This window comes from Psittacula echo (genome assembly GCF_963264785.1).
Source record: "Psittacula echo genome assembly, chromosome: 1".
NCBI classification, from domain to species: domain Eukaryota; kingdom Metazoa; phylum Chordata; class Aves; order Psittaciformes; family Psittacidae; genus Psittacula; species Psittacula echo.
In genome coordinates this window covers 90,930,972-90,954,502 of record NC_137735.1, presented here as the reverse complement: position 1 = coordinate 90,954,502, position 23,531 = coordinate 90,930,972, and the positions used below count along the sequence as shown (strand labels likewise).

At 43.1% G+C, this 23,531-nt stretch overlaps 1 protein-coding gene across 1 annotated transcript; it reads left to right on the top strand.

Annotated features, from left to right (window-relative positions):
* Positions 1-18,370: 18,370 nt before the first annotated feature.
* On the top strand, positions 18,371-23,288 carry TMEM263 (transmembrane protein 263; the record flags this gene model as incomplete). The annotated part of the gene is made up of 2 exons (XM_080616413.1): positions 18,371-18,434; positions 23,002-23,288. 2 exons carry the CDS (start codon positions 18,371-18,373, stop codon positions 23,286-23,288), a joined length of 351 nt encoding a protein of 116 aa, XP_080472539.1.
* Between the last annotated feature and the right edge of the window lie 243 nt (positions 23,289-23,531).

Genomic DNA, 23,531 nt, shown 5'->3' with positions numbered 1-23,531 from the left:
ACGCTTCAGCACTCCTCCAGTACCACCATCAGCAGGAAGTCCAAATTCAGACCCACCTTTTGCAACCACAGCCCTCTGCCACATCTTTATTAGCTGTAGCACTGCAGGAAGGACCATCTCAGGTCTGTCTTCATGTGCACCTTCACTCTACTTAACTTGTCTGAGAAAGAAAGATTTTAGAATATCTTTGCCTGGGCACAGCCAAGATTTAGTCTGCAGGCTCCTTGCTGAGGGGCTGCAGCCCTGCCACGTCCTTAGAGGCTGCCAGAGCATAGCACTGTTCATTTGAATTTGAATAAAGTACTGAACTTTATTTTGAGCCCTAAAATTCAAATCAGAGTGAGATGAGCACAGGCCCAAATGATGTGAATTTAAAAGAAGAGCCACTGGGCTCTTTTTTAAAGCTGTCCACATTTCCCATCTCTCTGGTTTTATCATCTGCAGAGCAAACCCTAAAAAACGAAACCTCTGTTTGAAACATCTCCCTAAACATGGATGTCACTGAAAGATTTTCACTGACATTTTTCTGTGAGAGGGAAAAGGTGACTCCTTAAGCAATGTTCCCCTGTTTCTTTCTTCATTAGAATGCAATTTTGTTTAACACATACGGGCTACCCAAACTGTCTTAGGTTAACTCTCTCTCTCCATATATAAATAAATAAATAAAATTAATTAAAACAGGCTTAATCCCAAATCAGATGCTGGCAATTTGGGCAGAGTTATGTTGCTTTGGAAACGTGGTCAAAACTGAAAGTTGTCATAAAGTTTGCTATAGGAAAACAGCTGCCATGTTTAGTGGCTCTAGTGAAAAATCCGCAATAATATGATATATATAAAGAAAACCAGCTAGCCTGTCCCTGGAGTTATACAGGGCTCCAAATTGGCAAGGCTCACCAGGTAATCCTTTTTCAGCAGAGGCTTGTGGAGAAACCATCAAGCCAATGCAAGAATAGTAAAAATATTAATTATAGGCTTTCTCTCCCTACAGAACACGTGGGGTTTAATGCCTCTTGCAGGGATCTATCATCCATGAGAATGTGGTTATTTTTTACTGCTGCTTCTTGCTCTTTTACTCATGCAATACTGGAGTTTTCCAAATATGATGCTCTACTCTCAAAGACTAAATCCTGAGCTGGTAGTAAACGGGATAATGCAACTAATTCTCTCTGCAGCTATACTGACTTGCACCAGCTGCAGCTCAGCCCTGTTACATTACCTAGGCACAGAGTGGAGCTGCTTTAATTCTTTATTCTTGTTTGATTTCAGTTTCAAAAATAAAACTGTCTTGCAAAGTGCGTGTTTACAGATGAGTCAAAACCCATTATGCTGAAACTATTTAATTGTAAGCAGGTTAGATCAGCTTTCTTGTGATAAGAGCTCCCGATATTGGTGTCTTTTTCTTGTGCAGGCTTAAAACTTTACTTGCAAAATCTCCTTGTATTCCTTTGAACCCTCTTGGGAGATTAGGGGAAAAAAAATACTCCAGTTAACACTCCCTCATTTCATTTTTAAAGGTCATGCTTAGAGCTGGCAGTTGTTATAGGAGCTGTCCTCTGTAAAGAAAAGTCTTAACTAGCCAGGCACAGACTTAACCTCACCATCGAAAAACTAACATTGTCACTAGGATATGGAGAAACCATGGTGAAGAACTAGCAACAGCTAGACCACGGCAGAATGAGCAGTCGGCATCTGCTCGGTGGGCCTTTATCATGCAGTGTTGTATGTACGATTCAAAATGCACAGAACGATTGTTGAAATGATGTAGACAAATTGACTCAAATTAGTTTAGCATGGGCCATGCAAAGTTTAAGCTTGTTGAGCCCAGACACATAGCAACAGCCACTGCTTTGGAAGTCGTGTGTTCGAAGCGCTAGCAGAGCAGTGGTATTCCGGTCCGCGCTTTGCTTTTGTGCCTGCTTGCCTCTTCTCTTTTAGTTTTGCCTGGCTCTAGACAGTCTTGGCAGAAGCAATCCCTGCTGAAGACTACACTAGCACTGATAATTTTATAGAAGTACTTGTGAGCTTTAATGTCATTTTATACTTCCTTAATCTTTTGACTGTTACTTAATGACAAACAAATCCCCAAAGAACTGAGCAGGGGGAAGATTAAAAGGATTTTGAGATTGTGTTCTCTGCTTTCAGTCAAACTGTCCCAAATCCTGCCAACACAATTCTCCAGTGCCCTACGACACCCCTCCCCAGACCACCAGGAGTGAGTTTCTTATTGTATTTACAGTAATCTAATTACAACAGTTCTTCAATTCACAGCCAGCTTTGGTATACAGACTTTAGCAAGAACCCTCCTCTCAGTGCAGATTGCAAACTTTAATCTTTTAAACTAACACACTCACAGCACACCCCCCTCAAACGTTCCGAAATGCCTGTGTGAGCTGCTAAGACGTGTTCCCCCTCCCACGCCTGCCAACCCTTCTCTCGTCTTTCTGTTAGGTTTTCTTTTGTGACAATTTACTGCCTGAAGGTAATGCAAGAGTTCCTAAGAGATCATATTCTGTGAGGGTATAAAATGATTCTAAAACCAGGTTGCCTGCCAAAACATTACTTTTAAAAAAGATAGTTCTCTAAATACATGTACTTCCCTTAAATTCTTTTTAATGTCTCTCTGTATTTCTGTATTTGAAGAAACAGCTACGGAGAGCAATTAAAGACTGACCATTTTACTCAAAAATGAAATACAGTCTCAGCTTAAATGTTGTCATTGCCCAAAATCATTTGATGCAAATCTTGAAGCTGGTTAACCTTATTTAGAAGAAGCAGATGACAAAAGTAGATGGAGTTTGTACATAATAAAAATGTCAAGAAAATGAAGACAGAAAAGATTGGTTTATATGAAGCAAAATAGGAAATAAAAGGAGAAACTGCAATGAATTAGCAAATGTAGACATTTTTAGTGTGTCATTGCAGCCATCTAGCTATATACACAAGTACTGCACTATTCAGTTTCTTTCCCATCACAGGTCTTCCACCTAAAGCTTTTACAGTTAATACTGGGTTTACTCATAGACATCTTCTGAAAGTTTGAGGGTGCTTTTTTCTTCTTCCAGTCTGGCATTTGAGCTCTCCTAACCTCAAACTCACTAAAGTTAATAAAATCTTCACTTCCAAAGATATGAGGAATAATCTAAGTCAAATATCACTGTAAAACATAGGTCTCCCCCATTACCATGTCCTTTAGAAGATGTACAGAAGGCAAAAATACATGTACACTCATATGTAATTTCCAAGTGTTTCAAATCACCAGTTTGGCTTTTGATATCTATTTGGTTGGTTTCTGTGAGGCTCATCAATCATTTTGCTTTCTAGTATGCACCAGCATTCCTTCTCATGTCAGAATTGCTTTAATCCTTAATTCCTCCTGTTGAGATTCATTGCTATGCAAGCTGAAATGAGCTGGACGGTCAAACCTCAGTTATTTCCTACTATTTTCTGTGCACCTCGAAAGACTGGGAACATGGTAATGCCTTTTCTGGTCTCACATTCACTCTTGAAAAACTACTTCTAATGCACCTTTGTGCTGTTTTCCTCTGAGGAAGCTGGCCATGGTAACACTCAATAAATGAAGCAGTTATTCAGTTTGTAAAACTTAGGTTTCTAGGTAATGTGTATTGTATGCAGTAGTTGCTTTCTGAAAGATCTAATTTAAATTTTAATCTCTAGGATAACGTATCTAATCCTCACAGTCCAGCAATTTATTAGATTGGACAATATAGAGGAAATGCACTTACCCCTGTAAAATCAAAGCTCTTTACCGCTTTGCCAGTTTGGGAGATACTTTAGTGTGAGGTACTCCAGCTCCCCTAATAAAGGCAAAACACTGCGTCTGCAAAATGAGGCGTGGAGCAGGGAAGCCCGAAGTGTACGAATGCCATCTGCTGGCTTAACCACAAACCATGACCTTCCAGCAACCGCTGGGGCTGTCTTGGAAGACAGATGTGTGTGAAGGCCCAGTTCTCATCTCGTGTACTGGCACGAGCCGATCACATTATTCCATATCTAAACTCATGTCAACAGAAGAAGAATCAAGCTCAGATTCTGTACTCCCAACCCGCATTAATGTCTATGTCTGTGCTTGAGCACTGTGCTCATGTCATCGGGGTTTTGCTAGATTAGGAATAAAAGGAATCTGTCCTTGCAGTTTTGCTGAATATCGTGTTGAGAGGTACTAATCCTCATAATATCTAATGGGTAAGTTTATACTCATTAGATTATTTTATTGTTTTAAGTGCAGTGCTTCATGTGAAGGGTTTTGCACAGCAAAGGCAGCCTTATCCGAGGTGATTTAACCTCTCTAGGTTGGTGAACAGCTTTCCTTTTCAGGGCACCAACGTGGCTTGCCTCAGAAGGGAGTCAAGAGAGAACAAGCTGCCCAGGAAGGCCTGGGGGGTGAAACACAGAGAAACCCAAATGGGCACAGAGGAACGCACACACCTCTAAATGCACAGTACTTGAAAAATACCAGTCATTGAATGGGTTTAATTTGCCCTTACTTGCCTTCTGGCTCCTCAGCTGTTAAGATTTACAGATAACTCATTCTCTATCTGCAGCATTGCTCCAGACACTGTAAGACATCAGCACGGATGGAATAGCACTGACCAGGGCGTGTGATTCTATCTGTATAGAAATGGGAGTGATTTGGATTCTTTTGCTTAGAAATATTATGGTGTTTTTAGAAAATATGCTTGCAGTTTATAATAAGAACTATCATTTTACAAGTAGTCAGACCATTCTCTTTCTACGTTTAATTCTCTTGGGTCTATGTATTAACAAATGCAGCATTTCCCTCATACTCCCCATAACACACAGTGTGATGCACTGTATCATTCCAAGGATGATCCATTATTGTGAGGCTTTACCCATTCCACAGTTCTACCCAGAAAAAAAAAATCTTAATTTTATTTTTTATCCTATGTACTTCACGTTGTTTCCAAATGACCCCCAGCCAAGCAAGCTGAGGAAGCTGTCATTATTTAGTGCCTAAACTCTAACAAAGGGTCAGAACCAACAGTGTAGCTAATGATGGGAAGTGCTTAATGACAGCTCAGTGATGGGTGGGATATGACTAATGAAGAGAAAAGGGTTGCAGAACTGCAAAGTCACTGAGTGCACTGCATGGCAGATAAAAACTCTCTAAGTCCTTGCAACCCCAAGTCCACAGCCTCCTTTTCACCCTCCCATTCCCTTTCCTGGTAGCACACCAAGAGTTTCCAAATCATTCATGGCAGGACCTTGCAAAGCCACAGCTAACATGGGAGTTCAGGCTAACCACACTCTCCACATCCGACACCCAGCCTTTGCCTGCTCCACAGGATGCCAGTGAGACGTACTAGGATGCTCCCCTAAGCAAGGACAGCAATCCCGTCACTTCTTCCCCCAAAACAAGTCCTATGTCCTCTACACATTAACTGCATTACAGAAGTGAGTCAGTGCAAGTATGAAGTGCAAGTACTGAACTATACCATCGTCATCCTTATCATCACTGTTTTTATTCTTTTCTTGAAAAGAAAAAGGAATTAAAGGAAGTACAGGGCTTGATCAGAAAAATTGGGAGGAGGAAAGAAACTATGCTCCATGTAGTGCAGAATTTCGGTCTAGTTGTGTACAGGATTGTATTTGACAGTGTTCAGAGTGCTGGGTCCAGGATTTGTGAAACCATGTGGCTTCCTTTAATTCTGAATGTTCCTTTCATCCCCTCAGTAGGCTAGCTATATGTATGGAGCAATCAGGCAGAAGTCAGGCACATTAGAAAGCCACAGGGTTGCGAAATATTCACTTCTTAGCAGTATCAACATTATCTTACTTCTTATTTGAAGTAGGTGATTTGTAGTTCAAAATTGAAATGAAAGTACTTTTCCTGAGTATTCCCACACCTCTTTTACAACTTTTTGTTTCACATTTGTGTTTTCATTTGTAGGAATAAAAGCAGTAACAGCAAAAAGAGTCTCTGCCATGTCACCACTGCAATATGCACACCTTGAGGATCAGTGGCAATCTGTTGGTTCTCATCATTAACAGCTGGCAATGATCAGACCATTTACTAGACCTTAAGACAGATCATGGACTTTTGCTGCCATCTCTGGAAGGTACCAAGTGTACCTGGAAGCACTTACTTATCTATAGCCTTGTAATTAAATAGCTGTAACAAAATGTGGAGATACCTGCTTGATTTTCCAAATGCTTAGGCTTCTCATCAGCCCTCTGGGAAGAATAAGGAAGCAACGCAGAAGCTGAATGTCTAATTAAACTGATGGAAGGTATGTACTCAGCTCTGTAGAGACCCTTTGAGAACAAAAGCAAGGGAAGAGGTGCTCAGTGCCCTTACAGGTCTGCATTTTATCTTTGCTTTGTAACCTCAAAAACATGGAAGCACTTGTTGCTGTGTAGATCTGTAAATCTGATAATGTTTTATTTCACAACAAAAATGGCGGCATGGTAGAGACAGACTTGAGGAGTGACTTCATGCTTAGCACAGCTTGTTATTTTAAATGTCAATCTCCTGGGGGAGGTTCCCATGCCAAGAGTTGTCTTCAGAGGTTAGACGCTGTGAAAGTGGGTGAACACACACCCAACTTGTAATTCAGTCAACCTTCTACTTTCATAAAGCAGAACAAAAAGCTTACAAAACCGCACTAATAAGTAGGGCACATAGCTGGGAAATAGCAAGAAGGACATTTTATTTAAACCTGGATAAAAGAAAACAAACCATCACAAAAGAGTTTCTGCACTTCTCTGCAGCACACCACACCTAGGAGACCAAACAGCAATATAATCACCTATATGTATTTATTCAAGGCAGGGATCTGACCTTTCCAGGTTCATTTGTTTCAGTAAACTTCGCTCATATTCATAAGACTTGCAAGACTGGAACATCAAATAATTGCTGATAATATAAAGAAAGTGTGATAGGAGGGACAACAGTGATTATATATCTTATTATGTGATTATCTTGGTTTTCTTTGAGACTGAGAAATCACTTCAATTATTTTGATTATTTTCCTGACAAATGTACATTTTTCAGTTGGCCACTGCATTTCCCCAGATATGAACCTTTCCTGTGGTCTTTGTGAATCTTAATGAATACATTAAACTGGGTACCAAATAATATTATTGCAATTATTTTGTTCCAGGTTCGTCACTCAGTCATCCTCTCAGATGAAATGCCACCCTGCAGGTTGAGCAACAGACCCAGACTGCTTCAGGGATTGGATGGCTTCAGTCTTTGTCACTTGACCCCAAAATGACACCATGTCCTGACCTATAAAACGAGGACAATAAAATCTATTCACCTTTGTAAACACTGGTGCAACATATGGTTGAACAGCAGTATGTAAATTCAAAATTGCAATTAAACTGAGGCAGAGGGCCAAGTAATCACAAAGCACTCGCTACTTGAACGAAGCTCATTAACAGTTCTGCTGCTGGAACCATTTTTCTAATGACTCGGTAATGAGCTAACTACAGTCTGCAAAACCAGATTCTGGATAACTTTTTAAAGTGTATAATTACATGGTGATATTGCCTTGAACTTGTGTGTGCACATGGAACAGAAAAAAAAAAAGATACCTAAGCCAAAGACTTTAAATCTGTTCTTTCTTGTTCCCAATTTGTGTTGGTTGTAACTCCGCAGTCAGCTGGGCGATGGGGAGGAATGAGGATAATCTGGCTTTTCTGCTGGTTCCCAGCACTGTGGTGGTAATTCTGTAGTACAGTGGATCTGCTACTTTCTGAACCATCAATCAAAAATGCTGTAGCTGTACAACCAACTCACGTCTGACTTTCTTCCCTTGCATGCTAGGTTACCCAGGACTCTTAGCAGACAGACAGCTTCATTTTCTATGAGACAAGATGCATCTGCAGGTAAGGCATCACACTTAACTAAGCATGTCCCTCCATATGCAATGAAGGCATTATATAGACTTGAGTGGGGTACGCTGCTGTTTCATTCCAACCTGTTTTTCATAAGGTAACATCAGCCAGTAGCCTCATTACCAACAAATATTGGACATTAATCTCTCTGTCTTCCTTCCAGCACACCATTAACTGAGATAATCTACCCAGGGAACCCATTTTTAAGCTCCAAGTAGATTTATATTTCTAGTTCTTGCCTGATCCCCACTATATTCACATCCACAGCATACAAGTTAGGAGGTGGCACCCCCTAAGGTCCATCTCTGGCCTTCACTCTTAGCTGCTCCACTTCATTGCCTCTAGAAACACAATAAAATTAACCAAATAAATCAGCACATGCAGCATCTCACATGCTTTCTCATTGTGTTCCTTGTTCACATCTGTTGAGCAAACAGTTCAGCTGGAGTTTGCTATCCAGTCACACGCCTATAGACTGCACCAGATGGAACAGCCTGATTCTCTCCCCTCAGCTTTGACTTTTCACAATGGCTGCCTACAGTGGGAGAAACGAAACTGCAAGGCCTGTGGGTTCAGGAGACACTTGTCACGTTTTAAGCTCTGCATTGAAAGAGAAAGATATCTATCAGGGCAGTTTCCTAGGTCTACATTGAGTCCAATACAGTGAAAGTCCAACCCAGTTCCCCACAGCTATTGCAGCAGCGGAAGTAACCACAACCACCATAATGGAATGCAAGACGTATATATTTTGACCTTACTTCAATTATTTTCTGCATCTGTAATCACAGTGTATTCACAGACATAATCTAAAAACCTATAATCTAATGCAGGAACCACTCCTCCATGGTGGAAGACTGAATGCTGTATTTTTTCCATTTTAAAATTGTCAAGAAGCTGCCTATACACTATTTCCAGACAAAGAAAGTTACTTATTTCTCATGGATATTAAGTGGTACTAAAGAAGTGTTTACGGACCATACCAACAGCAGACCATCTTTGAGACTATTTGTGAAGGAAACGTTCAATGCATGAAAAATGAAAGGAGAGCAAAAATAGTCACAGTGACCACATCGCTGCAATCAAAACCTTTTCTTCAGCTTCAGTGTTGTTTAGTAAAGTAACCGGGACGCCACTCATTTGGTTTCTGTTGTTTGCAGAGATGGCAGCCTGAAGTTATTTCAGTTATTACACCTGCCAGTGAGACTCCACCGCCAATGGCTGTGGTTTTTATGAGGAAGTTTGCTCTTGGTTTGCCCAGCAAAACACTTCACCAACTCAAGTCCTCCTGAGCCTTTCAGAGTATGAAAAAGAAGAGATTTTCATCTCTGCAATGCGTTTCATTTTCAGTTACTAGGAGGCAAAACATTTTTTGATGCCTCATGCTGTAAAGTTGATGGATGATTGATCGATTAACTCCATCACAGAGAAAATATTCAAGCAGCAACTTTTTCTGCTGCCACCAGAAACGCGAAGCTACAGGCCTTGCACTTGAAGCAAAGCACCGCACGCAGAGAAAGCACTGTGTACACCTGGGCCTTAGGGCAAGGGATGAAGCGCAGCTGCAGGAAAATCCCCCTAATTTGAAGCCCAAGAAGATGGTAACAGTGGTAGGCGTCCTCTGCTAGTATCAGGGAGGTGAACACCTTACGTGTTCAGAGTTGCTGACCTGTCCTCCCACTCCCAGGTGGAAATTAAAATCCCAGAGTAGGACTCCTCTGTGCCTGCGTAGTATTTCCAAAGAACACAACCAAGTCAGCACCCTGGGTGCCTCCCACGTCCTGAAAGATCCCAGGGAGTGCTTGCAGCATGACACCGCCCTTGGTTTTCCACTTGGCTTCTCCTGCATTGCAGCTTTCTCCAGTTCAGTGCCAAACTAAAGAATACGGCTCCTATTCCTTCAGCAGGTCAGGAACGCCATGTCCCTGTTATCAGCAGTGCCCTCTGTCACTCTGATGGGCCACACTGATGCTCCTGAAATTGTTCAGTGACCTCTGACAGATCTGCATGCTCTGAGGAGGACAGATCTCCTTCACCTTTATCTCACACCTTCATTACATCCCTCTGCGCTAATCCAGAGGTAAACTGCAGAACCTGGAGCTGACAAAGAGCCTGGAAAAGGCCTCTTTAGACATGTCTGTGGAACCAGGTGCTAACTTTGTATTTCCCACATAGGAGCCAAGTTCAGACAGGGACTAATGATTTTGGAGGAGTCCAGGAAAGATTATCCTCCATATACCCCTCTTTGTGGACAGGAGGGTAAAGCAGAAGCGCAGCAGTCAAGCACGAAGCTGGGCGGAGGAAGCAGAAGTGACATTTTGCCTGTGCAAGTTTTTTGATCTTGTGAAGCATTTCATGGGGTATTTAATATTTCTTGTGCTGCTGAGAGGAGCTCTGCTTCTAAACTCCCATCCAAAGTACCTGGTACTTCCCTCTCTTCTCTGGCCATCCAACAGGTCCTAACAAACTTGAAAGTTCATCACCGAGGATTCTTAGGGATGTGCAAGAAGAGGTCACAAAGGAGGAGTGACTGACAGAAAATGTGTTTTTCCCCAGCTATCCTTGTTGGTGTAGGTACCTAGAAAGCCATGCCTGTAAACCATCGTGACTACAACTTCACTCCCTACAGGTTGCATGCGAGTAGCTCCAGTCACCCAGATAATAGCTGGGATAAAGGGTGCAATGTAAGCGGTGCATAATGTAAACCCAGATCCGTCCGAGTAGCATAGCAGCTTCACACCACACCACTAGCACAGCACAGCGTGGTGAGCCTCACAGCACTCAGGGCGGTGCAGTCTTCCTTCTGTGCATGGGCAGGGAGCCCCAAGGGTACATCTATTCACCCCAACCTCATGTCCAAGGTGCTCCCCAGCCCAACTGAGTGCCACAAGCCAAACACACCCTGCAGCATCTTGGTCAGCAATGCCATCACTGCCGTTATTTTCCTCCTCTGCCACTACCTGGCACCTTCCCCCGTCTCGGTGTCAAAGCCACACTCAGCGCAGGACCCACACGGGCCGTCGGGGATATAAGGCCCCGTATGTCTGGGCCTGACCCGTTCCCCGGGGGAGGACGGTGACCGTCGGGGGCCACAAGGGTCGGGCCGGGGACCACGGAAGCCCCCGGGGCAGCCCGGCCCCTCCGCAGGAGGTCGGTACAAACGCGTGGCGCCGGAGACGGCGGCCGTAAACGGATTGAGCGGCCGGGGCCCCTGGGGAGGGGGCGGGAGCGGCGGCGCCTGCGTGCCCCCAGCAGCCGAGGGGGCCGCGCCAGGCGCTGGGGCGGGGTCTGCGGGCGCCGACGGGGCGGGCGCCACGTCGGCAGCGGGGAAAGGCGCAGGAGTGAAATCTTTGGCGGAGCTGAACCGAACCGAGTCTTCTGCGCGGTGAGTGAGGGCTGTGCGGGCCCCGCCGCCCTCGTCACGCCGTTAGCTGGGCAGCTGCCACAGCGCCCTTTCTGCCTCCGCTTCCCTCCTCGGCGCGGAGGAAGGGAAACTTCTGAGGAAGGAGACGGGAGGGGACTCAGCGGAGGCGCCGGAGGGAGAGGCGGGCCTGGTGGAGTGGGGCCGCCGCCACCTGCCCCTGGCGCTTTCCGGATCGCGGGCTGCCCGGGGTGGTGCAGCCAGCCCGCCTTTGTGCTTCCTGCAGCGGCACCGGCGGGCGGGAAGGACGGGGACAGGGCCGGGCCGGCTGCAGCGGCTCCGCCGAGGCCTTGGCTGCCACGTCAGTGCCGCCGCCCTGCGCTGAGGTGCCCGGTGGTGCCCGTGGCTGTGGTCCGCTGCCCATCGCCTCCCGAGCTCTGCCAGGGAGGCAGGTAGCTGCGAGGGGTGAACGTGGCGGGGGCTTGGGCCGCGCTGCGAGCGGGTGTGGGGCCTCGATGGGCCAGGGCCGGCGTCTCCTCGCGTGTGGGACAGGGACCGGGACCTAGACCCGTCTCGGGGGCGGCTGCCGCGTCCTGGCCTTGGCGGAGTGCCTCCCCCTACCTGGGGGGGCATCCGGGGGAGCCAGGCTCGCCTTGGCCTCCCCGCTGGCTGGTCTTTTGCTCCCCCGTGAACTTCTCTGTGTCAGGAGAAGCTTTGCTTCGAGTGGTCTTCGTCAACTTCACTGTGTACGGATGTGCCCTGTAGTAACCTGCTGTTCATTCCATCCAGTTCTATCAAGGCCAGCTTGATGGAGTAGGATGTGGAAAAGTTTTTTGGTAAGCTGTTTGTGAGCAGCCTGTCTTTCGGCATTCACCTAGCCTAGGTGTTTATGTGGTGTGGCCTGAAAACTAATGCAAGTTAATTTAGACATACAGCAGGTTCTGGTGATTGTGTGGAGCTCATAGGCAGCCTCTGCAGATGTGATTAAATGCTTCCTTCTCCTCATGTAACCAGGCTGAAAACGAGAGCTCTGAATCAGAATGTCACTCCATGGGGACGATGAATATCAAGTGCGCATAGCCTGCCTCAGTGTTCAGGCAGTATGTCTCTGTAACTGGAAGGATGCATGCAAGATAGCTTAATTTAGTTCGCAAATACTGGTTTGTATGCACATCAGTTATAAGCCTGCTGAGTAAATGCTACCCAGACTTCTTTTTTTCCTCAAAGCTTTCTGTTAAGCTGTGGTTAAACATTCAGTGAAGTTGATGTGGCCTCCTCAGTACAAAAGGTGGTCCTTGTCTGGCAACTCAACAGGTCTAAATGTCAGACAGGAGCCAATAATCAGGAGGGGGATGCATGGGAAACAGTTCATTAGCAAGGGGTGGCAAGGAAGTTCAGCAGCTGCTCTATCACTCCTGCTCTTAGGTGCTGTCAGGTTTTGTCTTTGTAGGTCTCATGGAGGAGGAGTGCTGAGGCGAAGTGGACCTCAAGGCAGTGAAGCATTAGAAGAAATGGAAAAAGCTCTGCCTTAGGAAGCTGAGCTAACAGGAGGCACAGGATGATAGGACTGGTAAAATGGAGCCTCCACAGCCTTTCTGAAGCTGTGTCCTGTGCCTTACTGGAATTTACCATCTAATTTCTAGAAACCAGGTTTGGAGGATTATAAAAGGGGAATTCGAGTTTCTGCATTTTCTTGTGAATCCTTGCTTCGGAGAAAACTTCATTGCCAACATCATGTGTTCCCTGGAGCATGATTTATATTTTAATTGGAGGTGATGGAGAAATGCTAGATTTTCCTATAGGCAGATATGATGCTGTAATGTCCTGTGCAAAGTTAAGGGTTGGGTTGAGGTTTTTTTGCAGGAGATATGCTTCCTTTTTTGCCTTCAATTGTGTGTGTGTGGTGTATTTGTTTTTTAAAACACCACATGCACACAAGTAATGTTGCATTACCTTCCCAGCTGTGTGCTGAGCCCAGCATACTGTGAGCCTGTTGTTTAGATATTTTGTGGTAGGCTTGGCATGTTTTCTGTGGGGCTGTAGCCCATCCTGCTGTAGCTTTAAAAGTAATCAGTGTTCACACCTGGAAACTTCTGACCAACTTTTTGTGTTCTTTCCCTGAAAACCTTGTCTCTTTTCCCCCCTCTGGAATGGGCATGCTTCCAAGCCAGTCTTGCTTTGTATATAAATCTCAATTTTGAAACTTGGCTTTTAAACAGAAAGCTTGTTGAAATGTCAGCTATGCTCTTGGTTTTTAGCTGCACGCTTTCTATGTGCCTGGATTTGCTTTTTCACTTTAGTGCTGTTAGCATTGACTCTTTCTAGTTGCAGAAGCTCAGTCAACTGTCTCCTTTGCATTAACTAACTGAAAAGCACACTTCCATGTCGGCTGTGCTCTGAGGGTTATGTCTGAGAGAATTATTAGCACTGAGCACTCCCACCCATAAATGCTACAAGCCCTAGTCCAAGATGTAAAGCAGGGAAGCTAATAGTCAGGGGTCACTTGTGCAGCTTGAAGCGGTACCCTGAAGAGCAGCCATGGGTGGGATTACCTTTTTGGCTCCATGCTTGTTTCTTTGTTTAATTTGGAGAGCAGAGCACTGCTACTCTTTCCAGAAGGAATTCCTTAAAGTATCACCCCTAAAATAATTATCTTCATGTATGTGAAAGACATGAGGTTCATTTTGAAATCTGCAGCCGCTGGAAGAGGGGAAGGAGAGTCATGCATGTGGCAAGGATTATTTTGTCTTCCATCAGCTCTGTAGCCAATCTTTATAGCTGCATAGCTGGTGGGCAGAAGGAAGATAATTTTTTTAAGGCAGACTGAGATGAGGGAATTGGTTTGTTTGCAGTTCTGTCAGGTGAATAGTCCAGCACTGTCTGCTGCTGCAGCAGCCTTCTGGAGCAGTGTTACGCTGCCAACTGAAGTTGGCCGTATCCTTGGGTAGGTTCATTGCTACCTGCAAATGTCTGAGTAGTGGCATTGAAATGAGCCAGTTTTTACTGGCTGCTGCTTGGGCCAGGTTTGCTGTGCTGAAACAGTGGGGCTTTTTGTTTGTGAAGTCAGAAAGGCATCAAGAGCATCATCTGAAACTCGGGAAGTTGCACACACATCTGTAATGGCTAGAGCTCACTTCTCAATGGAAGGCTAAAAGTTTACACAGATTGCTGTCTAAGAGCTGCAGACTCATTAAGGAGAGGCTTTGTCTTAATGTTAATTATGACACTGTAGTAATCCTCATGACAGCATGTAGAGCAAGTAAATTGTTTCTGTTGCCCAGGAACACAAAAGGAATCAGTGTTTTGGTCAGTGAGATAAATCTCTTAAAATTCTGGTGTCTTAAGGCCATGCCAAGTGTGCTTCTCCCCAGGTGTGGGACTCCATGTATATGATTCCCACCATACACCCATGGCAGGTATGTGGCAGTAGATGACCATAAGATGTCATTAACCTTCTGCTTTTCTCATAGGTGTATGCAGGATACTAGTGTGGAAACACCTAACTAGAAATCTTTACGAAGGAATATATTTGGTGAGAAAACTTTATTTTAATCAGCTTTGATGTGAATGTACGTGTGGCTGAAGTGTTACCTCCAGAGCTTTCTTGGGCTTTTGTTCAGGGTCCTGAAACGACATTCATGTTATAAATAGCTCTTAAAAATCCTCTTCCAAACCAGTTCTTCCTTTACAATTGTGTAAAAGTTGGAAGCTTCCTGTATATTTCATATTCTGACAGTATGGAAGTGTGTTTTCTTCTTTAAAACCAATTGAAAGAGTGACTTTCTTTTTTATTATTCTTTTAGTGTGATGGTCGATACATATGTTAATGCATTGTTAAAGACGAGAATTTATCCCTTACCTCTTGAAGAACTAGCACCTTCCTAAGTGCACAGAGGGGGGGAAAAGGCAAAAAGTAGTTTACATGTGTCCCTGTTTGAAATGTCTTTTAAGATCTGGGTTTGCTTCCAGTTCTTAACATAAGAAAACACAACACATCTGCACAGATGAAGAAGGAAACTGGAGAGTGCCACTGGTATGCTAAATGTCTGCTTCACAAATGTCTATATGAGTTCTGCCAGAACTCTTAGAGATCCTACCTCATTCCATGGGATCATTTAATGGAGGTGTTAAATGAACCAGGAGGCTTTACCCAGTGACAGAAGACACTGTGAATTTGGCATCACTGGATGAAAATGCTGAAGTTTATTTTGCGTTAGGGTTCAGGCTTCTGACAAATCTTTGCCTTGTTGCATGTGTTTGCATTGCTGGTAACAATTGTGAGTAATTCAGTGCCTGGGGAACACTGAATCTGCAGCTTCTCACTTAAGTTTCCAAAGTTCCCTAATCAATACCGTGTCTGAATTACCCCCAGTTCTCTGCACAATTATCTTTGCACCTCCAGATCGCTGCCTTAGATGTCAGCTGAGTTGTAATCTCTGTTGGGTCTCATAAATTTTGCTTTCTTCTTTTGTGGAGACAGGCAGCAGGCAGTGTGAAGAGAAACCTGCGTTAGGATACACTGCAATCCAGTGACCAGGGGACTCTCTTGCAAAGTGGAACATAGGAGCTTGAATTTTAACAGACAAGGGAGGCATCAAATCGTAGGTGAGTGCTTTCACCTTGATGGTATTATGTAGGGAAGGGTTTCTGTTTTTCTAACTCCAATTTTTGAAGAAAAAAAATACATTCCTGCCCTCTTCATCTGAAGACTGGATGAACTCATCTGTCACCAAGCAGTTATTCCAGGCCTTTGACCTCCAGTCAGTAGAAATACTCACCTTAAATCTCTGGAGGGGAGCCAGGTTTAAAACATGCTCCTGTAGTATTTCCTGTTCACCAGATATGCTATACCTTGTCTAGCTTGCAGGATTTTGGATCGCTTTTCAGAGGCTCTTAAGTCTCCTGAGGTGTTAAATTGGGTACAGGGATGCATGACGCAGGCTGTAACCTAGATACCTGAAATTTTTCTGCTGAAGTGCCTTTTTTTGGAAGCTCAAAGAAGCAATTTCATCTGGGTTTCTTTTGGGAGCTACGTGCTGGCTAGATACAAATGTATTAGTGGGGGTAGTTCTTCGTAACAAATACTTTATCTGTGGCTTAACTCATTTGCGTCTCCCATGAGTCTGCTTAAGAACCATTTTGGTCGCTTGCTTATTCCTTTGTTTGAAGTAAGACTTGCTAGGCTGTGATTTTTGTTTTACTTTTTTTAGGACCTTCCCATATGCAGCGAATAAATTCCTTCCAAATTCCTGATCAAGTAGCTCACATGTTAAGTAGAAGCATAGTTCCTTCATCTTTGTACAGATGTTTTGATCAATAATGTCAGGCCTGTCAGTTTTCTTACAGCATCTGCCTTCTCTTTCTTACAGTGCCTGATATTTTTGTTTCAAGTTAGAAAAAAAGCAACAACCTACATGTACATTCACATAGTGAGGATGAAATCCTTGTATTTCTTCCAGCTTGCATTATGCAAAGGTGAATGCGAAGAGGTCACGTAGGACCTGAAGAGGGTTCTCTCTCAGAGCCTGACTGCCCTCCATTGCTCCCTGGGATCAGCTGGGCCCTTTTCTTTTGACTTACTGATTTGTGATGAAATAAAAGAACAAGGAATTCTGTAATACTTTTTCAAATTGCCTCTTAGATCTCATGTATTTAGTCTTCCATTTTGATGGGTTCCCACTCACTTCGCTGTTTCTTAGCTTCCATGTTTGCGTTTGTGGCTTTTGAGAGGTACTTGTTCAGCATTGCTATCAAATCAGTCATCCTGCAGTAGAGTGGTTTGCTTGCTTTCCTGTTCAGCTTCTTGTGTAAAGGTACCTGCATTTTCTGAGTCGTGAACTGATACCCTCAGTGCTGATTGTGAGGACTCTTTAATAGGCTTGCTTCTCATCCAAAGATCTATCATTTAGCATGTGGGTGCCATTTTTTACTGTGATGCTTTGATTTCATAATTGTACTATGAGGGTTTTAGCTGCTGTTTTCCAGGTGAGGCTTCCCACCCTCATTCTGCTTCTGCCTCCTCATCCCTTCTTCAGATCCCAGCTACTGCTTTCTCATCCAGGGAAAATAGGGAGAGATCTGGGCACAGCAAGAAAGGTTGGAATTATTTTTGAGGTGATCAGTGACTTCTGGAAGAAACTGAATGATTTAAAGACTTGTTCAGGGATAAGAGAACCAAGAGGTCACTGGCAGGAAGATAGAAGGGTGCTGAGTGGTATAATGCAACTTGGTTTTCTTTCTTCTTTTCCTGACCTTGGTGTCTGCTGAGGAGGGAAAGCAGGATTTGCAGGAGGGCCCAGGGGAAGAGGCAGGACTTAAAACCAAGGCACGCATTGGTAGGGGAGGAAAGCAAGAGGGAAACTTGGACTAGATACTGCTTTCTTCCCTTCCACAGGGAAAATGCAGTAAGCAGAGCTGCTGACTTGAGCTTTCTCCTGTGCTCCCCCCTCAGTGTCAGGGACTGCTGCTCTAGAACTGCTCTAAGGAAACAGCAGGATTTCTTTTGTGTAAAGAAATCTTGTTTCTGAAATGTTTTCATTGGGAAGTTCGTGTAGAGTTGAAGTGGTGTAGTTCTGCTGCTGTCACCACACCATGTATGCAGTACTGCTACAACGTAAATGGAGTGGTTTTGTTACAATTCTTACATTTTGTTTTCATGGCACTTACTCAAGTTCAGCTGCAAGGACTTGTTTCTTTAAACTACTGCTTTCCAGGTACCAGCAGATCTTACAGGAATGCTGCTCTTTTTGTAGTGCCATCACCTCTATGATCGCTAGGCTTTTCTTTTTTAGTACTTAATCGTGAGCTGGTTTATAGCAGCATCTGTTTTGGTTTCATACTGGTTTTCTGCTGGCCTTTTAGGTTTGAGATGTACTTACTTGGTGGGGTGGCAGCTGTCACCAAGCAGGCTGACCTGCTGGAGGGCTCCTTTCTTCAAGTACTGAGTCTGGTTGAAGAATGCAAAAGCACAGTCTGATAACAAGGAGCGGCAGTTTGGCAGGAGCTGCTGTAGCTTATCTAGGAGTTCCTTTGCTGTGAAACTTAAACTACATGAATTTTGGATACACAGATTACATTTATGCTTTGCCAGAAAACATGTACAGCATATGTGAATTTCTTTTTTAGGCAATAATGAATCAAACGGACAAAAACCAACAAGAAGTCCCATCATACCTTCATGATGAACCACCAGAAGGTATGTATTAGTTTTCATAATCTGATTTCTGTAAATTCACAGAAATTCGTAAGAAGCTCAGTTTTCTCTTTTAAAAACAGATCTGCGAGCTGAACACCTTAACTTACAGTTAAGTAAAGTAAGCAAGCCAGCCCTGGGATGGGGGTGGGTTATTGTTCTTTTCACATCTGCATTATCCTGATTGCAGTAAGACCACTGAATCTAACTTGGTAAACAACTGTACTGATAAATTACAGAGAAGAGGAGCTGATCCTGAAGGACATAATTTGCAGATTAGTTTCCAGAGATGTAAATTGGTCTGCTGTTTGTTATGTGAGATGAAAAGAGCCTGGCTTTGCTTTTGGACACCTTGCTGAGTTCATAGTGCCTTTTAAACAAGATGTGCTTAAAAATATGTGGAACTTCATTACTACTTTTGAGACTATTTTCCATCATACAATTAACTGTGGTTCTAACTATTGAAATAATCTCATGGTTTCATAAAAACAAACCCACTCACTCTTGACTTCACTGGATGGGTGACATCTTGGTCTCCTGAATGAAATGAATCTCAAATTGGACATTAGATCTGCAGAGGAAATGCAGTTGCTAATGAGCAGAATTCCTTTCCAGGCTGTGGAGCAGCAGGACTATGAAGAGCCCTGTTTGCATAATGTGTCTGGAAGCATACTAGATCAAAAGCCATTCTTGGCACACAGGTTGTTCTGTCTTCTCTTGCTTTAAGACCAAATGTGTTGGATGTGGAGGTCTGTGAATCCCATTTCCTTCTCAGCTCTTCAATATATAATGGCCCTTTAAAGCTCTGTTTGTTGGTTTGGGTTTTTATTTTCCTCAGCTTTTATATATTGTATAACTGAACAATTTGCTTCAGTTAGTGCATAATAACTGTTGTTAAAGTGTAGCAGAAGGAGTTGAAGCAAAATAGTTCACTCTATTCGTAACTATTAGGCAGGAAACACAAGTGCAAGAAGATGACAGGAAAAGTGGCACAGTGGTTCTTAAGCTCTACTATCCTTGAACTTGTTACAGTATCATGGTGTGAGGACAAAAGTCTTTTCTGCGTAAGTTCTTACAGGGTTGTCAAGATCCCAGAAGCATTTCTGAAAGTAAATGCCATGTTGGAAGACTATGCCCTAATGTGTGTTATCTTCAAGTTTGGCTTTTAAGGCACCTTTTTTATTTTCTTTTTGCTTTAAAGATTGAATTGTGGTTTATACATGTTGAACCTCATGTATAGAAAGCGAACAGTGGTCTGACTGGTAAACGACAACTGATTCTTTCTTGGGGAAGGCAGTGAAATAAATGGGCATTTTTTATCTTCCTAGAATATTCAGGCGGTTCAGAGCATGAGAGCAGAGTCTGAACATCACTAGATAATGCAAGGTTTTGTTTAAAATTTGTGAGCAATTAAGACTGATTTTCTTCTGCACAGTCTCTTCTTTCAGTATGACAAGAACCAGTTTGAATATGAAGACTAAATAGATGAAGAAAGTTGGTGTAGTTAAAGGGAGCAGAATGAAGCACAACTCATCTTCATAGAAACTCCATCTTTGAGAAGGCTTTTTCCTTTCGATTCTGTTTCACATGAACTCTTGAAGCTTTATGAGTGTAGTTAAAATGTTGGAATACCCTTGAAGATCCCTATTTTAAATACACAAGGCCTTCATATGTGATATGCTTACACTATCATATGAGGATGGCCAAACATGGATGGAAGGCATTCATGTTTGCAAGAAGATGGGCTCTTGGAACAGGCTGCCAAAAAAATCCTCAGAGGAAAGGCTCAATTTCAAAACCAATTTGCAATTTTTCATAAAGGTATAATAGTTCCAGTTTGTCCAAATCCCACTCGAAGCTTGGTGCCCAAAGGCTTTAAAGCCATACATAAATAGAAGCAACTTTTGGGCTCATGCTGTCTATGAGTAGTCCTATTCTATTGCTTTATATTTGCAACCTAAATTCATGCAAACTTTTGCTGTTGGACTCAGCAGGAAGCTGGCTGCAAGGTAGCATGATCCAGCCCCTGAACAAGGAACAGGTGTTGTTTTCTCCCTAAATTTAGGAATGATCTGGTTTACCTTCTTTTTCATACTGGTTAGAAACAAGGAGAGCAGGAATGCATATCCTAGAATAGAAATCAGCCAGCAGTGAAAACTTTGCAGCTGCAGGGTGTTTATTAGATCTCATGGACAGTGCAAACAGGAATGAAATGGGAATGTGTCAGCCACAGCCAGGAAGCTATTAATACACTAAGTCACAGTCAGTATTAACACTCGTGAAATAGAGTAGATCTTGTCCACCTGAAGTAATGTGAGAAGCAGCATTTCAAGATTACTTTTGTTTCTTTGTTATTTTTCAAGTTAGCTCTGGTGGGTCCTTTCTTGCTAATATCACCTCTGACTCACTGAAATCAGCTCTTAAAATTCAGTGTGATAAAGCTTTATTCACCCTGATGATAATGCTTCACTTCCACCTAACTGGATCACTTTCTGACTAAGTTTTTTACAAGATGTGGAAGTCTGGTCACAAGAATCTCAAATGAATAATACCTGGACAGTGGATTTTATACCAGGCTCTATATACTCCTCTCTGTTATTCCTTAAAGGCTTTCTGTATGTAAATAGAAATTCTGATCTGTTTGACTTGGCAACGTGTTTTTGCTGGAGATGTCCAGGTTGAAAGCTGCTGGCCTAGAGTGAACCAGCAAGAGTATTACTTAGCTTTAGGTAAAAGACTGTCATTTATATTTCTAGTTTCCATGACCCTTTCTGTTATGTATATCAGTTTCTTTAACAAGAGGGACTAGTGTAAGCTGGAAGCAGTTTTAGTACTTTCTGCTCCCTTGAGCTGCACTGTTCATCTGGATCCTTTTTTTCGGTCGAACTTGTAAGAATTTCTCTCACTTTCATGGCATCTTTTGTTTGAATTATTCTGGGCAGTCATATAGGAACCACACTTTTAATGAATTCCAAGTCCTGGATCAGTCTTGGCAACATCAGAAGCTCACTGGAGGTGCCTGAAAAGTTGTTCACCCTTGTAGGGAGAAAGTTACTCATCTTGTAGTAGATGAGTGCTGGGAGGCGACTCTTGGAAACTGTTTTCCAAATGCAAGGTGTTGGCAGTCAGGGTACTGGAGACTGAGACCTGTTGTGCTGGTTTTCTTAAGGCGCATCACAGTGCAGAGTGAATGTGGTGACAGCAGCAGGATAGAGGTCTCGGGTGGATCTAGATCTTGATTTTTTTATTTTTTTTTTCCCCCCCATGCCTCTGTAGACTTATCCTCTTCCAAGCATGTTCTTTCTGCTGCTGACTCTCTCACCTCTCTCTTTCAAGTTTGGTTCTTCCCTACCTATGCCCAGTATGGTTCCACTTGCTCTTTTCTTGGTTCTCCCTGTTGTTTTTCCATGAGAAAGGGAAATGTATGTGTTAAATCCCATATATTATCTACAGGTAGCTAGAAAACACAAAATACTGTGGAACTCTTGCCCTGCATTTATTAACTGTCTCTCTCTTGCCATGGTTCAGTCTGAAACTTTTAAAGAAGGGTTTGAGGTTGGTGAGGAACTGACAAGACAGAAGCTGAAAAATACTGACCTGTCCAACACTGTTGTGAAGACCAGAGATTTCTCAAGGTTCACACTGAAAACACCTTGCAGAGAAATGTGTCAGGGTGACTGGTTTCTAGGTGCAGTAGATGATATTTTCTTGTGTGCTTAAATACATTAACATACCGTTTCATCTTCCTATTTTGTCTTTGACGAGTAGATGATGCTTATGCAGTAGCGGGGTGTGGGGTTGCAGTCTTAATTCCCTTTAGAGGCAAGGTACAAATGCCTCTTTAGCATTTCAAAGCCTACATTTAGAAATATGAAGTAATTACCCAACTATTAGGCTAAATGCCTAATTCTGGGAGTCTTTCTTATTACTCTAATACTTTCTATTATTTTGAGGCTTTGTAATTGTACCATAAAATATAGAATAGAAATTTATTTACACAGCAAGAGACCGTGCAAAATGCAGGTTAAACATAACATTAAAAAGGACATATTTATGTGGTCAACAGCATGCAGAAATCCTATGGTTTGTGATTCAGTTTTGTGCATCATATTGGGACTTCTGTTGGGAGCCTTTAACTCCTTGTAATGATAATAATGCCTTTGGGGACCACTTTTGGTATTTCGCAGAATCACAGAATGGTTTGGGTTTGAAAGGATCTTAAAGCTCATCCAGTTTCAATCCCACTGCCATAGGCAGGGACACCTTCCACTAGAACAGATTGCTCAAAGCCCTGTCCACCCTTGGCCTTGAACACTGCCAGGGAGGGGGCAGACACATTACTATGTATTATTTATTATTACATTATTTTTATTATTATACATTATTATGTATTTATTATTGGGAAATAAACCCTTTCTTTGTTACATTTCCATAATTTCATTTAATGAGCTTATTTGGCCATTGGACTCCTCCCTCCCTGCTCCAAATTACAGAAAAGGGCTTGCTGGAAGAAAATTAAATGTTTTAATCCTAGCTCTGTGATTGATTTCATTGTTGCTTCCTCCCTCAGGTTCAGTAAAAGACCATCCGCAGCAGCAGCCTGGCATGCTTTCCCGTGTGACTGGTGGCCTCTTCAGTGTCACAAAGGGAGCTGTTGGTGCCACGATTGGGGGTGTTGCTTGGATTGGAGGGAAGAGCTTGGAAATTACCAAAACAGCAGTTACATCTGTGCCTTCAGTGGGAGTGGGGCTAGTCAAAGGAAGTGTTTCTGCTGTAGCTGGAGGTGTTACAGCTGTAGGATCTGCTGTTGCAAGTAAAGTGCCTTTAACAGGAAAGAAAAAGGATAAGTCTGACTAAATCCAAAACTGAGACATATTTGATTCTCCAGATTATTACAACAGTGGCATTAAAATCTGCTCAGATTTGGACCATGAGAAGCCATGTGTCTTAGACACTTTATCTCCTAAAGAGTTGTGCAAGTAACTCTATTTCATCTGAAAAGGACGGAAGAAGCTTGGCTAGCACGGCGTATGAAGATTCATTAGAGCCTAGATTGAAGCTTTGTATCTGGTGAAATGTTACACTTGATAACCATAGAAG